General features: G+C 45.0%; 1 protein-coding gene and 1 long non-coding RNA gene across 4 annotated transcripts in view; one reads left to right on the top strand and one right to left on the bottom strand.

Moving 5' to 3' along the window:
• ASTN2 (astrotactin 2) overlaps window positions 1–19,841 on the bottom strand; it is an 861,939-nt gene that overhangs the window by 318,322 nt on the left and 523,776 nt on the right. For 2 of the 3 annotated variants that reach the window (XM_029919897.1, XM_029919896.1), the window contains exon 12: window positions 1,571–1,737. In XM_029919897.1, coding sequence (XP_029775757.1) covers window positions 1,571–1,737 — 167 coding nt within the window. Of the gene's footprint in view, window positions 1–1,570; window positions 1,738–13,230; window positions 13,344–19,841 lie in introns of those variants that run through there. The other variant, XM_029919898.1, reaches the window with a different exon arrangement.
• LOC115276096 lies at window positions 13,746–19,519 on the top strand. The gene is made up of 4 exons (XR_003901812.1): window positions 13,746–13,972; window positions 17,576–17,650; window positions 18,682–18,803; window positions 18,880–19,519. It is a non-coding gene; the product is annotated as an uncharacterized LOC115276096 (long non-coding RNA).

The following is a 19,841-nucleotide window of genomic DNA, read 5'->3' as shown; positions in this document are numbered from 1 at the left end:
AGGAAACTGAAGATCTGGGGTTCTCAGAGACTGTACAACATCTAAAAGAGTTATCTCTAGAGCTCAGAGGAGAATCCGAGTCTGTGGATTCCCCATGAGCTCTGCAGTGTGCTGCGGCGGAGGGTGGTGACAGTTTCTATGTCACCATCCATTACTGCTCTACCCAGTGCAGTTCCTGTTGTCATTTGCATCAGAGGGACCATCCCCCCACCAAGTACACAGGGAGAAAAATAACAATAAGAACATGGCTGACTCTGTATTCAAGCTTCAGATCTGAGCCCATGCATAATTTACTCAACACTGCCCTGCAGTCACTTAAGCGGAGGGGGGACAGCTATAAATTCAGGTCTGCATACACTAATTTATTTCTTATTTATTTTACTGATACACATCTAGAGCCTCCAGCAAGCTGCTGCAGCACCTGCTCAAAGGCACCTGCACCCCCAAGTGTAACTGGGGCAGGAGGGGAGACCCTAAAACAAGTCCCAGAAGGAAAACTAGAACCCTGGACAAGAACCATGCAGATAAAATTAATTTTCTGTTAAACTGAGTTTAAACTCATACATACTCCCCCACTTTTTTTTTTTTTTGCATAATATGTAGGACTGAACAGGCTCTTGCTAGATGCCTTATTCTGTTTTCCTCTTCGTGAAGCACTCAGCATATTTCAATGACTGACATTCTTGCATGAACGCTGGATTATTTTTCTGAGTCACGGAATGTCAAAAGAGGAGGACATTTTTAAACAGGAAGATGTCACCAGAAAGAGACTGAAGAAGTGGGGGGAAAGCGGTGCTGTTTTCATGAGTAATAGCTGGGGACCAAGCCCCACCCTGGATGCCTTTCGTGACGGAGGTAATTCCCACTTCAGCCCTCCAAATGGAAAACAAGGTAAACAGGAAGAAAGGTTAGGCGTCATGGGCGGAAGATCTCATTTTATGTGTGCTTAGACTGCGGCCCAGAGAGGGAAAGTGACTTGCCCCAGGCCACACAGCAAGCTGGTCCCAATGTGCTCATTCTTTTAGTCTCAGATACATTTTAAAACTCCACTGAGTTCTTAGCATTTGCCTGCATGGCTTCCTTTCCACCTCCTCACCTGCACTTAATTATCCTTACAGATTGGGCGTTAGGGCACAGAGAGGCCATCCCCGAATTTGCACTGCGAACTTCCTGCAGAAACAGGGTTGGCAGTCTGGCTGAAGCCAGACACCTGCTGGCTTCTTAGTGACACTTTCAAGGTGACTGCCTGCTCTGGTCTCCAAGCCACACTGCCCAGGGCTGTAGGGAAGACACAGAAGGGGAAGGGGGCTTCAGCAGAAAGTAGTCCTGACCCTAAGACTCAGCTGAGCATGGATTCCATTTATTACAAGTATTAATCCATTATTTATTTTACATCTTCCTTTTTTCTTCCCAAAACTCAATACAAGAAGCCTTTTGCTTCTTGGGCTGAGAAAACAGACATAGAAAGGCCATTTCATAGAAGGTCAGGCTCAGCCAGGCCTGACTGTAGTCCCTGACCTTTTCCCCATGTCTCCCGCTGCTGTGAAGGGCCTCAGGGATGGAGACTCACCCGCAGAACATGAAGATGGTGCTGGACGTGGCGTCATAGGGCAGAGGCTGCGTCTGCTGCAGGCACAGCTGCTCACAGCCGCCGTTGAAGCCGTCCGAGCAGTCGATGCCTTTGGAGTGGTCGTAGCATCCAGAGCCGTCCTTCATTGGCCTCAGCTCCTCGGGGCACTGCGTGGGGAGAGAGCGACAGGGCAGTCATGGCCAAGGGGGTGGTGGGTCCCCTCGAGCCCTCTCCTTCCACTTTCTGAAAAGGAGCATGCGCCAGGGACCAGAGAGAGTTTCAAAGTCTTGTTTGGCCAGTTAATAGTTGTATCATCTCTCTGAACCTCATTGTGCCCACCTGTGAAATGGGATGTTTGTTAGTATCCGCCCAGTAGACGTGTGAGACTAGGAGGAGGTACGTTCAGCGGAGTTCTCCAAAACGCTGTGGCTCACACGGCAACTGTGCAGCGAGTCTGAGCTGCTAGGACTATGGACACTGCTGGAATCATCATCGTTCCTGTATTGGTTATTATCCTGTAGGGTCTGCCACTGATAAACCCAAATCCCCCTGGCAGGCAGCCAGGTATATTTTAAAGCGTTCCTACCAGCAAGAGTTTTAAACTCCAGCTCTTCCTCTCCTCATTCTGTGATCCGAGCAAGTTACTCCCCATCTCTGAGCCTCAACCTCCTCCTCTGTTAAATGGGCAGAGCACCTACACCTATGCATTTGCTGAGAGGCTTCAATTGGATCCTGGCACACAATTTGGTACTCATCAAACAGGAGTTCTCTCTTCCTGCCTTGCATTTGTCTTTTTCGTCTCCATTCCTGAGAGTCCTGAAAGGGATCCCTGCATGGCCACAGCAGGAGCCTCCAAATTCCAGTCTGGTCTCCTCCACACCATCCTGCTAAGTGGGATTTCTCAGTCACCACCGCCCCCCCCCCAGCTTAAATAAATAACTGCATTTTCCAGATCAATAATACCTTGAATCTCCCTTAAGCTGATAGGCAAGGCCCTCTACAGGTGTTTTAGATCCTGTTTGACCAGGGACACCTGTCTCTAGGTAACCAAACTAGTAGCTCGCTGGTCCCTAAACGTGCCCCATGGACTCCAGTCTTGGGTGACCTCAGTCAAACACTTTTCTCAGCGTGCCTGGGATCTGTTAAGTGCCCCATAAATAAGAAGATCCTATACTGTAGGGACAACTGGCTATATAATTTATTTTCCATCATTTGATGAGCGGAGCTAATCTTTTCCAGTCCAGCAGATGGAGAAGCAGTTTCCAACTTCTCTTGCATTCAGGACTGAAAACGAGGTATTAGGTTTTAATTTCAGTCACTCTGCTGGCATTTCCTGTCCACAAAGATTAACACCCAGAGCTCAGCCCTCCTCATCCATCACTGGACATCACTGATTAAAATGCCCCTGCTGCACAGCCCGCACCCAGCTCCCTGGTCCCTTCTCCAAGCCGCCATCCTGATCCACGTCAATAACAAACACACACGCACAAATCAATTTACAAAGACCACAACAATAATAACCACAAAGAAAAGGTCAGCCCTCCTGGAAATTAAATTTTGCCTAAGAAGAATTCATAATTACCAATGCATGAGAGTTCTTCGAGACATTTTAGACTGGCGCCAGGGAGGGCGACGGAGAAAGTAGGTTATAAATGGCCTTTGTCAAGCGGCAGAAAGGTTATAAAACTGGCTACATTTTGTGCTTAAAAAGAAAAATCAATTTTCCATGTGAGTGAAGTGCTGTAAATATTAATACAAGCTCAGAGGAAGTCCCTGCTTGTCTCTAAATGTTCAATGTCAGACAGGAGGGCACCTGGTCATAGGGTCATTTGGGAGCCATTTACTGGTCCTCGGCGCTGGGTCTGTCTGCAGAGACTGGGAGTGAGCGCTGGAAAGAACAGCCGACCTTCTCATCAGGTGACAGGAGGTATCTGGGGCACATATTACAGTTCGTCCCATCCCCTCTGATTCCCTACCACCTTCGTTCTTTAAAAAGAACGTTCTAGAGGGACGTGCATGGCTCAGTCGCTTGAGCAGCTGACTTCGGCTCAGGTCATGATCTCATGGTTCATGGGTTTGAGCCCTGAAACCTGTGAATGTCACCTTCTATAGGCAAATTCCAGCAGATTAAAATTCTTGCATGCAATGGACTACCTGGATGATGGAGGTGGGTCTAAATGCGGTCATGAATGTCCGCACAAAAGAGATGCAGAGAGATCACACACACAGAGCTGAGGTTGCAGTGGTGTGGCCACAAGCCAGCAAATGCTGCAGCCCTTGGGAGCTGGAAGAGGCAAGGAAGCCCCTTGCAGGGGACGTGACCCTGAGAACACCATGACTTTGCACTTGTGCCCTCTGGAATGGAGAGAGAATGCATTTCTGTCATCTTAAATGACACTCTTTGTGGTGCTTTGGCAAAGCAGTCATAGGAAACCAATGCAGGCTGGTAGTATCATTAGTCCCATTTTGCAGGTTAGGAAACTGAGGAGAAGGGGTGGGGCTTTTCAGGCCTTCTGGCTCTGTAGCTCTTACTGATGCCCAGGCACCTCACTGCATGCCCCTGTCACTTACTGAATGACAGACTTCTCATCTTGAGAAATTGGAGTGAAGATAAATTTAGAGCTGACCTCACTTCCTTACTTAAAATATTTTTAATGTTTTATTTTTTTTTTTTGGGAGAGAGAGAGACAGTGCAAGCAGGGGAGGTTCAGAGAGAGAGGGAGACAAATAATCGGAAGAGAGGCTCCAGGCTCTGAGCTGTCAGCACAGAGCCCGACACAGGGCTCGAACCCACAAACTGTGAGATCACGACCTGAGCTGAAGTCGGACGTTTAACTGACTGAGCCACCCAGGTGCCCCTCACTTCCTTACTTTAAAATCGAGGCTCAGAGAGCAGGAGGTCATCCATCCCCACAAATCCGCTGGCACATGAGTAGAGGGCACACAGCCAGTCCCCTAGTCCCAGCCTGGGGCCCCATCCACCATACTTACTATCCTTTACATTAAAGCATTTTATGTCTGAAGACAAACTTGAGGATGATTTACGGGGAAACTGAGGCTCAGAGAGGTGAAGGTGCTTGAATAACATCACACAGCGAATTAAAGGCAGAGCTAGAATTAAACTTTCATTTGATCTGTGAGTGTGGGAGAAGTGTTCTGAGTACTCAAAGTGGGTTTTCCAATCATCCCTTCACCAGCATGGACTTCATGCCCTGAGTTTTTGCGAGTTGGAGAGGGCAGACTACATCTAGTAATAGCATCATTTGAGATTACTTGCATATTCTATCAATTATTTCACGGTTTATCACCACCTAAATGCAACGCTGGTAATACTATGGACCTTCCTGCCTTGTCCTCAGCTACACTGCATACTTAGCATAGTATCTGGAAAGTAGTAGCCACTTGCTTCTTCTTCTTTTTTTTTTAATAAACCATCTGAGTGCCAGACAGGATGTCTACTATGTCTGTGGGTCCACTTTGGCTTTGAATCCAAACTCTGCTTCTTATAAACTGTGTAACCTCTTGCCAGTGACTCCACCTCATCTATCTTCACGTGATTCCTGTAATGAGTAGATAGAGTGAAATCCGGCATCAAAGATGGCCCCCAATGATTCCTGCTACCGCTATTCACACTCTGGGCAGCCTCCTGCCACACTCTACCAGTGTTGGTCTGCATGACCAATAGCATATGGCGGAACCGATGGTATATCACTTCCAAGATTCGATGACAAAAGATGGAAACTTCTCTCTGTCTTTCTCCCTCTCTTTCATAGCACTTGCTGTGGTGAAATCAAGCTGCCATGTTGTGAGCAAGGGACTGAAGCCTCTGGCCAACAGCCAGCAAGGCTCACCTTCCAACAACACATGAGTCAGCTTGGAAACAGATTCTCCAGCCCCAGTCAAGCCGCTTCAGAGAACTACAGCCCCAGTGGACATCTTGACCGCAATCTTCTGGGGGTCAGACCCACCCGGCTAAGCCACTCTTGAATTTCTAATCCTCAAAGATTATGGGAGAGAATACAAGCTTTTAGTCTGCAGCTGCTCCACTTGGGGATAATTTGTTATACAGCAATAGATAACTAATACAGTGAGACAAATGCGTTACACGCTCAACACAATGCAAGCGAGTGGCAGCTGCTGTTGTGGGTAATTTGAAGGAGCTTAGAATCTAGTTTGAGAGATAAGGAATATGCATATCTGTCAGACAGAGGACTAGTAATAGAACAAACAAAGAAGCACACAGCATAATTTGGGAAAATAAAGCTCCTGCAAGTGGGAGTGTGACGGGAGAACACCGGAGTAGGGAGGCCTTGGTCAGAGAAGCCTTCTTTGTCCGGAGTAGATGTCCCTGAGCAGAAGGGACATGTGCCAATACACTAGCAAGAGGAAGATCAGAATTCCTGCCCAGGCACCTCTGCTCACTTGCTTTGTGTGTTGGACATGTCCCTGAACCCAGCTGGACCTCAGCTTCCTTTCTTTACTTGAGGGGACAGCTTGGAGACAAGAACGTGGGGACCGGAGTCTGGCCTGATCCCATGCAGGTTTGGGGACCCTGAGTGTGCCCGTCAAGTGCTTCACCTCAAAGAACGCCTCAGGCTCCTCAGGGAGGACCTGTCCCTTACGTGGAGGCATTTCTGGAGACTTTATGAGAAGACACACCTCAAGTGCCTGGCTCAGAACCTAGCACGTGATAGGCACTTAATCAGTGAAGGACAAATGAACAAATGGTAAATGAATGAACCCAACCCCCCAAAAGAAAACCTAACTAAAACTGTTAGCTTCTTTCTCTTTCTTTATGTGTATTTCTTTTGAGAGAGAGAGGAAATGCGCAGATGCACATGAGTGGTGGAAGGGGCACAGAGAGAGGGAGAGAGAGAATCCCAAGCACACTGCATTCTCAGTGCAGAGCCCGATGCATGGCCTGAGCTCATGACTGTGAGACCATGACCTGAGCTGAAGCCAAGAGCCAGGCGCTTAACAGACCGAGCCACCCAGGCCCACCTAGCTTTGTTCTTTCTTATCTATAGAAGTCTTTCATTGGATCATTCACCATATACTTAACTGCACACCTACTCAGTGCTAACCAAGTGTGCTGGGTGCTGAAAATGGAGCAGTAAACCCGAGAGACAAAGCCTTGCTCTCATGGAGTTTAAATCATAGAAAGGAGACAAATCATTGACAAGTAAACAGAAAATGGTTATTCCACACAGTAAAAAAGTAACATGAATTAAGAGTAAAGCAGATGGGGACTGAGTGAAGGAGGCATACAGTCAACATCGGAGCAAAGCCTGGATAGTTAGTGGAGTCTCCTGGGTGAATACATCTGGGAGGATTCTCCAAGAAGGAACAGGAAGTATGAAAGTCCTGAGGGAGGAACAGTGTTGGCCTGTCCGTGGAACAGAGCGGGCCATAGGTAAAAGCTCGGTGAGATAAGGAAAACAAGGCTAGCACAAGGCAAGGTGTGAGAGGTAGGCAGTGGCCAGACTGTCTAAACCAGTTACCACTCTATAGTTTGCAGGTCAAATTCAGTATGAGCCCTGTTTGTTTGCCTTTTATTTACAAAAGAAAATATTTTATTTAATTTTGAGATAATTGTAGATTATAACAGATGCAGTTATAGGAAATAATATGATATAGAGAAACCCTGTGTACCTTTTGACCCGTTTCCTCCAATGGAAACATCTTGGAAAAATACAGAAAAAATATTACCCCAAGGATATTTACATTGAGAGTCAAGATACACAGCATTTCCAGCACTACAGAAATTCCTCCCATTGCCCTTTACTCCCACACTCATGTCCCACCTGATTCCTCTCCTTAATGCCCAGCACCTACCATGTTCTCCATTCCCCCATCCCATTCAGCATCATTCTCCTATGCATCCAGATTGCTGATTATCAATATTTAGCTCCTTTTTTTCCTTTTTACTGCACAGTAGTATTCCACGGTATAGACATACCATTGTGCGTAGCCATTCACCTGATGAAGGACATGGGGGTTGTTAGCTATTATGAACAGCTGCTAGAAACATCTGCATACAAGTTTTTGTATAAACTTAAGTTTTCACTTCTCTGAAAAAAATGCCAAGAAGTGCAATTTCTGAGTCATAAGACAGCTGCATATTTAATTTTTTTTTAAGAAGCTGCCAAGCTGTTTTCCAGGGTGTTTGTGCTATTTTAAATCCCCACAGACATGTACTGGTGACTCAGTCTGCCACACCCTTGACAGCATTTGATGTTGTCAATATATTTTATTGTAGCCATCCTGATAGGTGTGTAGTGATATCTTACTCCACTTGTAACTTGAATTCTCCAATAGTTACTGATGCTGAATATCATTTGTGCTCACCTTCTGTCAGTGAATTTTTTTTCAGTGAGGTGTCCTATATCTTTTGCCCATTTTCCGATTGATTTGTTTTTTTAATATCTTTACACATCCTAGACATTAGACTTTTGTCAGAGACGTGGCTTGCAAATGTATTTTCTCTCCCAGTTTGTAACTTGTCTTCTCATCTTCTTCAAATGAGCTTTCGCAGAGCAAATGTTTTCAATTTTGATGAAATCCAAGTTACCATTTTCTCTTTTATGGATCATACTTTTAGAATCTAAACACATTTTGCCAAGCACAAGTCTCAGAGATTTTCTCTTCTGTGTGTGTATTTTTCTAGAAGTGTTATGGCTGTATGTCTCACAATTAATTCTGTGATATACTTCAAGTTAATTTTTTGCACGAGGTGTGAGACACACTGAGGTTTGTTTTCTTGCCTGTCAATGTGCTATTGTGCCCAGCACCCTTTGTTGAAAAAGCTCCATTTTTTTCCATTAAGTTGCTTTTGCCGCTTTGTAAAATATAAACAAACAAACAAACAAAAAAACCCACAAAAATAACCCCAGAATAAAATTGAGTATGATTGTGTGGGTCATTTCTGAGTTTTCTATTCTGTTCTATTGATCTATAGGTCTGTCTTTCTAGTAACGCTACACAGTCTCGATTACTCTAACTATACACATCTAGACATTGGGTAGACTGACTTCCACTTTATTCTTTTCAAGAAGTTTTGCTTATTCTAGTTCCTTTGCCCTTCCATATACATTGAAGAAAAATCTACTGTATATCTATAAAAAATCATCTTGACATTTTTATAGGAGTCTTATTAAAATTTTATATCAATTTGAAGAGAATGGAGATCTTTACAATGTTGAGTACTAATCCATGAATACAGTATGTCTCTCCTTATACTAAGATCTTTTAAAGGTTTCCTCCATTAGCATTCCATAGTTCTCGACATCCAAGCTCCATGCATGTTTAGTTAGATTTACATCTAAATATTTCATTATTTTTAAGGCATTACAATTGATACGGTATTTCACCTGTTTCATTCCCAATATTGATAACTGGTATCTTCATTCCCTTCTATCTGTCTTCCTAGATTTTTTTCAATTTTATTGATGTTTTCAAAGAATTGGTTTTTTGTTTCCTTGACTTCTGTCTATAGGTTTTGTTGTTGTTCTGTTTTTAAGTGCATTGATTTCCTTTCTTTTGCTTGGTTTGGGTTTATTTTGTTCGCTTTTTTGTAGGATCTTAAGGTGAAAGTTTAAATTACTAAACTGAAACTTCTTTCCTAATGTATTCATTCATGGCTATTAATTTTCCTCCTCATTAAATATAAAGACTCAGAGAAATTACAATGAAAGGATAGCAACCCACAAATTCACATATACTGTATTTTTATTTCTTTCAGTTCAGTGTATTTTCTTATTTCATCTTCCGTCTATTGATTATTTAGAAACATGTTGTGTAGTTTCCAAGTATTTAAAGATTTTTCTGTTATTTGTTATCACTTTTTAGTTTGATTCTCTTGTAGCTGGAAAACACACTCCGTATGATTTGAATTCTTTAAATTTATTGAGGTTTTTTTAAGGACCAGGAGATGATTTATCCTAGTACATGTTCCATAGGTACTGAAAGGGAATGTGCATTCTATTGTTGCTGGACAGTGTATTCTACAAAATTAGCTAGATCCTTTCAGTTGATGATGTTATTGAGTTATTCTATAACATTGGTAATTTTCTTTTTTTTAATTTTTTAATGTTTTATTTTATTTTTGATACAGAGAGAGACAGAGCATGAGAGGGGAAGGGGCAGAGAGAGAAGGAGATACAGAACCAGAAGCAGGCTCCAGGCTCTGAGCTAACTGTCAGCACAGAGCCTGATGCGGGGCTCGAACCGATGAACGTGAGATCTGACCTGAGCTGAAGTCGGAGGCTTAACTGACTGAGCCACCCAGGCTCCCCAACATTGGTAATTTTCTAACTGTTCCATCAGCTGTTGAGAGAGGAAGGTTGGTATATTCAACTATAATTATGGATTTATCTATCTTTCCTTTCAGTTCTATTGGTTTTTGCTTCACACATTTTGTAGTTTTGCCATTTGATGCATAAACATTTAGGATTGCTAAGACTTCTTGGTGGATGACCCTTTCAATATTATCTGATATCCCTCTCTGGCTTATTTTATCTGATATTAACAGAGCCACTTCTGCTTTTTGTTTGATTTGCATACGTCATTTAAAAAAAAATGTCTATTTACTTATTTAGCCAGGGAGAGAGAGAAAGTGCAAGCAGAAGAGAGGCAGAGAAAGGGAGAGAGAGAATCCCAAGCAGGCGTGGGGCTCAAGCTCATAAGCTGTGATCATGATCTTAGTGGAAATCAAAAGTCAGATGCTTGATTGACTAAGCCACCCAGGTGACCCTACATATGCCTTTTTAGATTTACTTTTAACTTGCCAAAATCAAGTGAATTTCTTGTAAAAAAACATGCCATATTTTTAAATCAACTCTGCCAATTTCTTTTGTGTATTTAAATCATTTAATCATTTTAATCATTTAATGTGATTATTAGTATTTTAGAGCATAAATCAGATGTTTGATTTTGTTGTCTGTTCTCCATTTTTCATTTTTCTGTTCTCTTTTTCTTGCTTTCTTGTGGGTTATTTGAACATTATTTTTAAATCTCATTTTGATTTATCTGTAGTGCTTTTGAGCATATCTCTTTATATAGGTTTTAGAGTTTGCTCTAGGTATGCATAATTTATCACAGTCTACCCATTTAAGTGACATGTAGAAACTTTACCTCCCATTATGTCCCTTCATCTTCTCTCATCTGCAACGTAATTTTCTTAAATATTCCTTTAAATACATTTAAGACCACGTCAAATACTGCTATCATCTTTACTTTAACCATCAAAAATAATGTAGAAAACTCAAGAAGACAAGGAAGGTCTATTGCATTTACTCATATTTGTGCTGTATTCTTTGTTCCTTCCCAATATTCCAAGATTCCTTCTTCTATCATTGCTTCCTATTTAGAGAACTTCCTCTAGGCAGTTTTTAGAAAAGACCTAATGATAATTAATTCTCTAACTTTTCCTTCACATGATAATGTCTTGATTTTTCCTTCATTCCTAAAATATATTCCACTGGGCACAGGATTCTGAGTTGACAGTTTTTGTTTTATTTTTGTTGTTTTTTTATCCAACACTTGAAAAATGCTGTGCTGCTTGCTTCTGGCCTCCTGGTTTCTCAAGAGAATTCCACCATCATTCAAACTGTGTTTCTCCAGTAGATAAAATATCATTTCTTTCTCCTTGCTTTCAAGATTTTTTTCTTGAAAAACTGAAATTTGACTATGATTGTTGGTGTAGATTTCTTTGTGTCTATCCTGGAGTTTACTCAAGCTTTTCAAATATATGAGACCAAAAAAAAAAAAAAAAAACCACACGTGGCTTGCAAAGCCTAAAATATTTGCTAGAGGGTTCTTTATACACAAAGGTTGTTGACCCCTGACTTCAGCCATGGGGAGGGATCTTGGGTTGACTCTAAGTACAAGTGGAAGGCACTGAAGGTCGTGAAGTGATTTGGTGTGCTACTTTGAAGGGATTACTGAAGTTGGTGCATTCAGTTATCTGTAAGCGCTTTCTTAGGGCTCTCGAAAGAAGCCTTGGGAGGGAGACTCTGTGGGGCTAGGAGTGGGCAGAAGAAAAGGGGCAGGTCTATCTTATAATGACCTAATTCCTTTGAAGGCTGCTCTTTTCCCCGAGGTTTTTTCTTTTTAGCAAGTGGATGAGAAACTCAGATAAACTGAGCTCCAGAGCTTCACAGCCTCCTTTCTTCTCCATCACAGGCAAGGACCCACAGAAAGACCCTGCCCTGAGTCCCGGAGCCTTAAAGTCTGGAGAATCTGAGTGGGGAAGGGTTATCTGGGGGATTCTCGGCTGTTCCTGCAACAGACTGGCCCTGTCTTGCTCCTCCTCACTCCCTTTTCCATCCCCTGTGCCTTCTTCCTCTCCTTCCCAGCCCGTTTCCAACATCACCAAGCCATTTGTTTCTGTTTGTAATTATGCATTTTAATGTTCATTAATTATGGAATGCAAATTGCTTCAAGTGCAAAATTTGTAATGAGCTGCTCACCACCCCACCCCCAGGTCTAGAAGGTGGACCAGCTGTTCCGAACAGAAGGAAAAACAACTAACTTACAAGGCAGAATAACTTTTCCTGGGGCCTGATTGACTTATATGACTCATAAACCTCGGGGATCTCCAGGATGGTGGTGAAAAAAGAACCTGCCCCTCCCTGGGGCCCTGGAAGACAGTGGTGCTGTGTCTTCCTTCTCTTCTGCAACCCTGGGCCTGGGATACTAGAAAGAATTCCAGCCTCGGACCTGGGCTCTTACTCACTATCACCTAGTGCTAGTCATGCTTCTCTGAGCCTCAGTTTCCCCTGGAAGACCTTTCTCAAAGTCACTGTGGAAGGCAAATGGGATGATGGAGATAAAGAGCCAAACGCTATCAAGCCATCAATAAATACATACATGAAAATAAGGATTTCCAGAGAGCTGAGTTTCGGGTCTGCCTCATCTCTCTCTAATTAGCTGGATGGCTTTAGGCAAGCACATCCCCCTCTCTGAGTCTGTTTCCTAAACTATAAAATGAAGGCAGTGGACAATAGGAAGGTGGAAACATCTCTTAGCTCTGAGCTGGTTGGCTTTTTTTTCTTTTATTTAATTAAACAAGATTTTTTAAATTTAATATTTAATTTTCAGGGGGGGAGGTGCAGAGAGAGAGGGAGACATAGAATCTGAAGCAGACTCCAGGCTCTGAGCTGTTAGCACAGAGTCCAACACAGGGCTTGAATCCATGAACCATGAAATCATGACCTGAGCTAAAGTTGGATGCTCAACTGACTGAGCCATCCAGGTGCCCAGAGCTGCGTGTTCTTCTGTTAAAGCAACTATGAGTTGTGAAAAGGAGAGAAGTAGCTCTAAATGATTTCAGAAGGAAATGGAGAATCCCCTCTGAACTGACTGAGCATGTCTCAAGACACCACCAGGATGACTCCACACCTGCCAAACTAACAGCAAAGCCTTGTCCTGCCCCAAGGGCTCAGCAGCACCCGATTTCTCTCATCACTCATGTAAGCAAAATAACAGTGCTACCACCTAGCAAAAGTGCTGCCTCTGCCTAATAGCACTGCCTCATTAGATCATGGTCAAGACTACATGAGACCATGCAAAAGCAATAGAATCATTGGTGGACGACAGGCGGAACACACTGCCAGCCATACAGGATCCCACAACTGTGAGTGAAGTCTGCCACTTCCTACCTGTGTGCTCTTGCTTCCCCTGAGCCTGTTTCCACATCTCCACACTGGAAAGAGAGTCGCTCCTACCTCCGTGGGCTTATGAGTGAATGAAACTAGATCACACACTTGACACATGGCTGCCTCAATGGAAAGTGCTCAGAAAATGGTAACTGTTGTTTGGATTCCTTGTGACTTTTCCCCAGAGAGGAAATATATCCAGGAAGCAATGGAAGAGGGCTGCATGCAGGCAGAGGGAAAGGAGGCTATTACCATAGGCAGTGTTTGCTGTTCTCAGCAGTGCTAAAGTAAGACCAGCAATATCACACTCATTTTGCAGATGAGCAAACTAAATCCCAGAAAGGCCACGTGATTTGCTTTTGGTTACACAGCAAGTGAGAGGCAGACTCTGCCCTGCAGGTCCTCTCATTGCAAAAAAGGTGTTCTTTCTCCCTGATCCACATGAAGGTGGACTGTCTGTGATGTCACAAGTGATTCAAACTGGCCAAGGCTACACAAGAATTCTGAGATCTTTGTAAGAAGGTCACTATGATGGGCTAGGAAGGGACACAAAGGGTTGGTGGCAGCAGAGTCTTGGATGTGCACATCAGATACAGCATCCTGGCAAGAAGAAAATGGAGGGAGGGAAGCAATGAAGGAAATGAAATGCTTATTTTTACCAGGTGCTAGATTTTTCCCAGAGGCCATCTCCTCAAATCCTTATGGCAAAACTCAGAGGCACCTCTGAGACACACTCGTCCTGCAGGTAAGGTTACAGAGGATCGCACTAGCTAAGAAGGCACTGGGGAGTCCATCAATACCGACCATCCCTTTGATTAGACAGAGTGGGCTGGGCTGCCCATGTCCCAGGAGGCCTCTGGACTACTGCCTGGAAAGGGGGTGTGCAGGGAAGACCCTGCTTTCCACCCTCCCCTGCACCTCCCCTCAACCTCAATCTGTCAACAAGGCCAGCTAGCCCATTTATTACTGCAGACATCGATTTGGACAACCAGGCCGGTCCAGAGCCCATAATTACGGGGAGTTTTAATCACCTCATGCCAATTCAGCTGTCGCTCAATTTGACGCTGTCGTGGAAGAAAGGGGTGGGCATTCAAAAAAGGATGATAGGGCTCGATAGTTGGTAATGGAGGACTGCAGCTGTAGGCACCCCCAGGGGACTCAGACCTCAGAGTGGAGGAGCGTCCGGGGGAGCTCCCAGGTGCACGGCCCAAACCACAACCTTGCATCCCCTGTCCCTCCACCTGGATGTGGAAACCACACAGGGAGATAGCCAACAGCACCCACAGGGTCCAACCTTACTACCTTTGTCCATGCTTTGCCCTCAGCCTGGCCTGCCCTCCTCTTCCTAAAGAACCCAATGTCCCCTATAAGTTATAGCTCAAACCCCTTCACAGATCCCTTCCCAACTCCAGAAGCGGAGCAATACTGAGGAGACAGAAAAAAAATAAAAAATGAATCCTAATCCAGACGCTGCTATTTCCTGGCTGTGTGACTTTAGGCAAGTCATTATACCTTTCGGTTCTTTGTTTCCTCATTTTATTTATTTAATTTTTTTGTAAATTATTTATTTATTTATTTATTTTGAGAGAGATAGAGAGAGGGTGAGTGGGGGAGGAGCAGAAAGAAAGAGAGGGATAGAGAGAATCCCAAGCAGGCCCCACACTGTCAGTGCGGAGCCTGATGCAGGCCTCAATCCCATGAACTGTGAGATCATGACCTGGGCTGAAATCAAGAGTCGGACACTTAACTGACTAAGCCACCCAGGCGCCTCTTTGTTTCTTCATTTTAAAATAGACCTGATAATAGGTAACTGCCTCCTGGGTTTGCTGGGACCTGTCAGTGCCATCAGGGACAGAGAGCCCTTGTGTGGAAGTTCTTTCTTCCTTCTGATCAGCCCGAAGTCAGAAAGAGTCATTTTCACTTCTCTCCTATGTTAAGGATTCTTCTAGCACAAACGTCATTCTGTCAGGCGGATGGTTTCTGGTTCACAGTCTGTCTCCCCGGGAGTCTGTGGGCTATTTGAGGGGGGAGTGTGTGACACACAGCTTCCTCTTTTCAGTCCAGTCCTCCCTTCCCAGCACCGGGGACGGGGACACTGGTGTGCCCTTTGGCATCAGGCAGGTCTGGGATGGAATCCCCCTGGTTTTGCCACTCACCAGCCGTGTAATGCTAGCCAGTCACATCATTAACACTTCAGACTCAATTCCCTCACTGCAAACAGAGACTAATTACACCTATTCTGTGGAACTGACATGGGGGAAAATGAGTTAGACAACTGATATCCCCAGCGTGGGGCCTGGGATGTGCTAAAATATCAACTATTATAAAAGTTGTTATTGTGATCATCATCACTGGAATATTTGATACCCAGTAAATATTTCTGGAATGCAAGAAAATGTCAAACGCGTTGCTTCGTTCTGTCATGAGTTTCTGTGTAACACCAATAGGCCATTCTCCCCACAAGCCGCATGTCTGCAGCATTCAACAAACATTGCCAGAGACATGAGAGAGAAAATTGGCGTGCTCTGAGTACCTACTGTGAGCCCGACACTCCACAAAGGTTCTCCTTAGCCTGCTTTGCTTAAGACCCACAATTCTATGCGCTTACTCTTATTTAGCCTGACTGTGTAGAAGAGGAAACAGGCTTTGAGGCCAGAGTGCTTTTCCTGGGTCACTCAGCTTTCTAGGAACAGAAGCAGGATGTAGGCACAGGTATATTTAGCTCTAAACCTGTGCCCTTGGCACTGCACAACTCCTTTCCGATGGAGACACGGAGAAGGAGAAGGGGTGGTGGTCCCTGACTTCCAAGAGAGTCTAGACCCACTGGAGGCACTGGGGAAATCCCCAGAGGAAGGCAAGTCATGGCTCAAGATGGTTTATGATGGAGAATAGTACTGAGGGGCACCAGGGTGGCTCAGTCAGTAAAGCATTTGACTTTGGCTCAGGTACTAATCTCGTGGTTTGTGGGTTCGAGCCCTGCACCAGGCTCTGTGCTGACAGCCAGAGCTTGGAGCCTGCTTCAGACTCTGCATCTCCCTCTCTCTCTCTGGACCTCCCCCACTCACACTCTGTCTCTGTCTCTCAAAAATAAATAAAAAAAATGTTAAAAATAATTAAGAATGGGAGTGAGATGGCGCTAGTGCTAAAACACATGGCTGGGTTTGCTGGCACCCATGGAGGTCATGGCCAGCAATCCGAATTTATTATGACCACCTGTCTTTCTCTCTAGAGGAGCACAGGTAGTTAGGACACACCAATTACAGTCCCTGCTGTGGGCAATTCTCTTCCCTTCTCTTGACTTCCCATCTGTTCCATAAGAAAGGGGGCAGCTAGTTTCCACCAGTCTTAGAGCTTGGTCATCCATGGGTTCTCTGCAAGAGGCTCACAGAAATTCCAACAGAGGTCAGGAGGCGTGTTCTGATAGTGGGTGGCACCTGTGCAGGGGAACCATGGTGGGAAAGACCGCTCTTATGGGAGCGGCCTGAGCCCAACGGCCACTTCCCATGGCTGGCCGTCCTGCAAGCTGGAGTCACAAAGCCTTCCACCTGTCTAGCACTACCCAGGCCACCACGTGGAGTGGGGGTTCAGGTCCAAAAACACCTATTCAAAGCTGACTGTCCTCCAGGCCATCAAGTTTATAGAGCCTTGGCCCAGCCTTCAAAACCATCTGTTCTAACTCAGGGAGAATAAAAGTAATAACATTCTCCTAGTCCTTGGAGGTTTTTAATATGGTACAAAGAAGCACGGAGAGCTGAGGGAAGAAGAGAACAGAGAACAGTTTCCCAAGAAAATCCTCCAGGAGTCCTGTCAAATGTTTATTCGGTAACTATCTAGTAAGAATAATAAATAGCCTTTGTATAGTTACTTAATAATAGTAATAGCTGGGGGTGCCTAGGTGGTTCAGTCGGTTAAGCGTCCAACTCTTAGTTTCGGCCCATGTCATGTTCTCACAGTTTGTGAGACTGAGCCCCATATTGGGCTCTGTTCTGGCAGCACGGGGCTGCTTGGGATTCTCTCTCCCTCTCTCTCTGCCCCTCCCCCATTGATTCTTTCTCCCGCTCTCTCTCTCAAAATAAATAAACAATATTAGTAATAGCTAACAATGTGTGCCAGGCACTAACTATTCCAAAAGTGTTAGCAATATTAACTCATAATGCTAATGACACCCTGGTGCTAGAGGTACTATTATACTCATTTTTCAGAAGAGAAAACTGAGGCACAGACAGACAGCTTCAGTAACTTGTCAGGGCAAGTGCAAGGCACAGCCTGCCATCAAGTCATGCAATGCTGCCTGTTACGTGGGTGCTAAGGTTTCTCACATCCTTCTCCACTCAATCTATCATTGCAGCCTCATGTGACTGCCAGACAGACTCAGCTCCTGGTTCGAAGAAGAGAACCCCAAGATGTAAGGGCACCTCCCAAGGTAACACAATGAGCAGATGAAAGGGTGGGGGAGCTGAGGTTCAGCTGAGGTCTGCACCATTCCTAAGCAGAGCCTTCTGGGCTAATGGCAAGACTCAGAAAAGGAGCCCTCTGGGGCTGAGACAGGGCTCAAGCTACCTTCCCCTGGAACAGACACTTTGTGGTGTCACCTTCCCCTGGGTCAGGCACTTTGGGGTGCTAGGAGGGAAGTGGACATGGATCCTGCCCTCCCTCAATGCCGGGCACGTGACTCCAGCTTCCCAACTACTCAGAAAAGGGTACCCTGTTATTTTCACCTCTCACAAATGGGGAAGTAAGTCTTGTAAAGGAGAGATGACTTGCTTCAGGTCAACATTATAGATGCTCAAATTTCTTTTCGTTTTAAGAAGGCTCATGTCCTGTTCTCTCTGTGAGCGGCATAGAGCCAAGAGAATTTGACAAGGCATGCATGCTACAGACTGATGGGCAAGATAGCACTGGCAAAAATGGCTTTCTGACATTATCTGAGCACTTATGGCTGAACCAGGCAGGTCCCATTCTCAGTGCTGAATGCCACCCTAGATGGTAGGTACTATTAGCAAGCTCACTCACCAGATGGGGAATCTGAGCCACAGTGAGGTTCATTAACATGCCCAATGTCACACAACCAGTTAAGTGGCAGATCCAGGAACGTAGGCTCCAAAGTCTGTTCCCTTAACCCTTTGGCCATGACTCCTTCCACAACAACCACATAAGGAAGGTCCTATTATTTTACTCATTTTTTGATACTGGGAGACTAAGACACAAAATGGTTTAAAACTACCTATGTCAGTATATAGTAAGCGGCAGAGCCAGGGTTTGAACCCACAGACCCCGATCCCAAAGAAAGCCTTCCTTCTCGCCCACTACTGTGCCTACTAGCAAGCTAGAGATCCAGGGGCCAGAGCCAGGCTCCTAGCAGGACAGACTGAATACATGGTCTTTTCGATGCCTGCTAGGTTTTGCTGGCTCATTCCCTTCCCCATCCCTTGTAACTAAAAACTCCATTCGCAGCTTGCGGCTGTGTCCTCACGCCACACCTTCTCATCGATCACCCGGACTCTGCGTGAGAAATGATTTTATAAGCGAGTTGGCTTTGAGAAGCACAGAGCAGCAGCCATTGAACATATGCTTCTGTGGGTATATATTTATTCAGCGTATGTTGAGTGTAATTTTGGGCGGTTTGCATATTTTATTTTTCTGTTGTTGCAGAGAGCAATTTAAGAGAAAGAAGAAAAAAAACTACCCCTGAATGGAGACAAATGCCATGGGTGGTAGCCCCTGAGGTTCAGAGTCTGGTGTTTTGGGAATGAAGGGGGTGAAAGGAAACGCAAGCCAAGAACTAAGGATCAGCAGTGACCGTCTCCCATCCCTGCCACCCACAGCAAGCACTAGCTATCCAGCCCTGGGACAGGGTGCTTCGTCTTCATTTTCAAGGCTTCACCAGCGGCCTGTCTAACTCTGTCCCCTAGCTTCTATGAACTAAATATAAATATCAGCCACACCCTGGGCTGTGTGCACACTACCCACCTAACTCTCCAGGCAGTCCCACGTTGAGGTGCAATTGCGCATACGAGAACATTAATACAGCATTGCGCAGTGTCATTAACTAGTGCATCTGTGCAGCAGGAAGCCTGAGCCCAGACCAGCGCTCCATCAAGGTTACAGGGGCCCTTCAGATTTGGCATCCGATCCCAAGGCCGCCAATCCCAATGTGAGTGGCGCTGGGTACGAGCCACTCCCCTTCCTGGGTTGGCTTCCACACCCGCAGAACGTGGATGGCGATGCCATTTGGCTGGTGTGCTGTGTGGATTCCAAAATCCAAAGTTATACTTAAAAGCAGCTTAAAAGACATTGGTTCCCTTTCTCTCTCTCCCCCCACCCCTTGCCTAAAAGGTTTTCCTCTCACCCGGGATGAACTCAGGATGTAACATTTAAAAATATGCCTTAGAAGAAGCCAGCATGGTTTGGACCAGCTGGGGGTGGGGGGTGGGGGTGGGAATTTATGCTCATGTGGGTGCCAAAAACTCAAAGGACAGGAAGAAGCAGGCCCAGGCCTGAGTCTACACCAGAGGAAACCTTTCAGAAAGAAGAAAGTTTACTCTGTGTATGTACTAAAAAGATGCATCCAATGTGATTTTGCATGGTGGCATCTGAAGTATCAATTTCTGGGT

Source organism: Suricata suricatta, chromosome 13 (assembly GCF_006229205.1).
Source record: "Suricata suricatta isolate VVHF042 chromosome 13, meerkat_22Aug2017_6uvM2_HiC, whole genome shotgun sequence".
Taxonomy (NCBI): Eukaryota; Metazoa; Chordata; class Mammalia; order Carnivora; family Herpestidae; genus Suricata; species Suricata suricatta.
The sequence above is the reverse complement of the archived record's forward strand: the minus strand, read 5'-3'. Positions and strand labels throughout refer to the sequence as shown.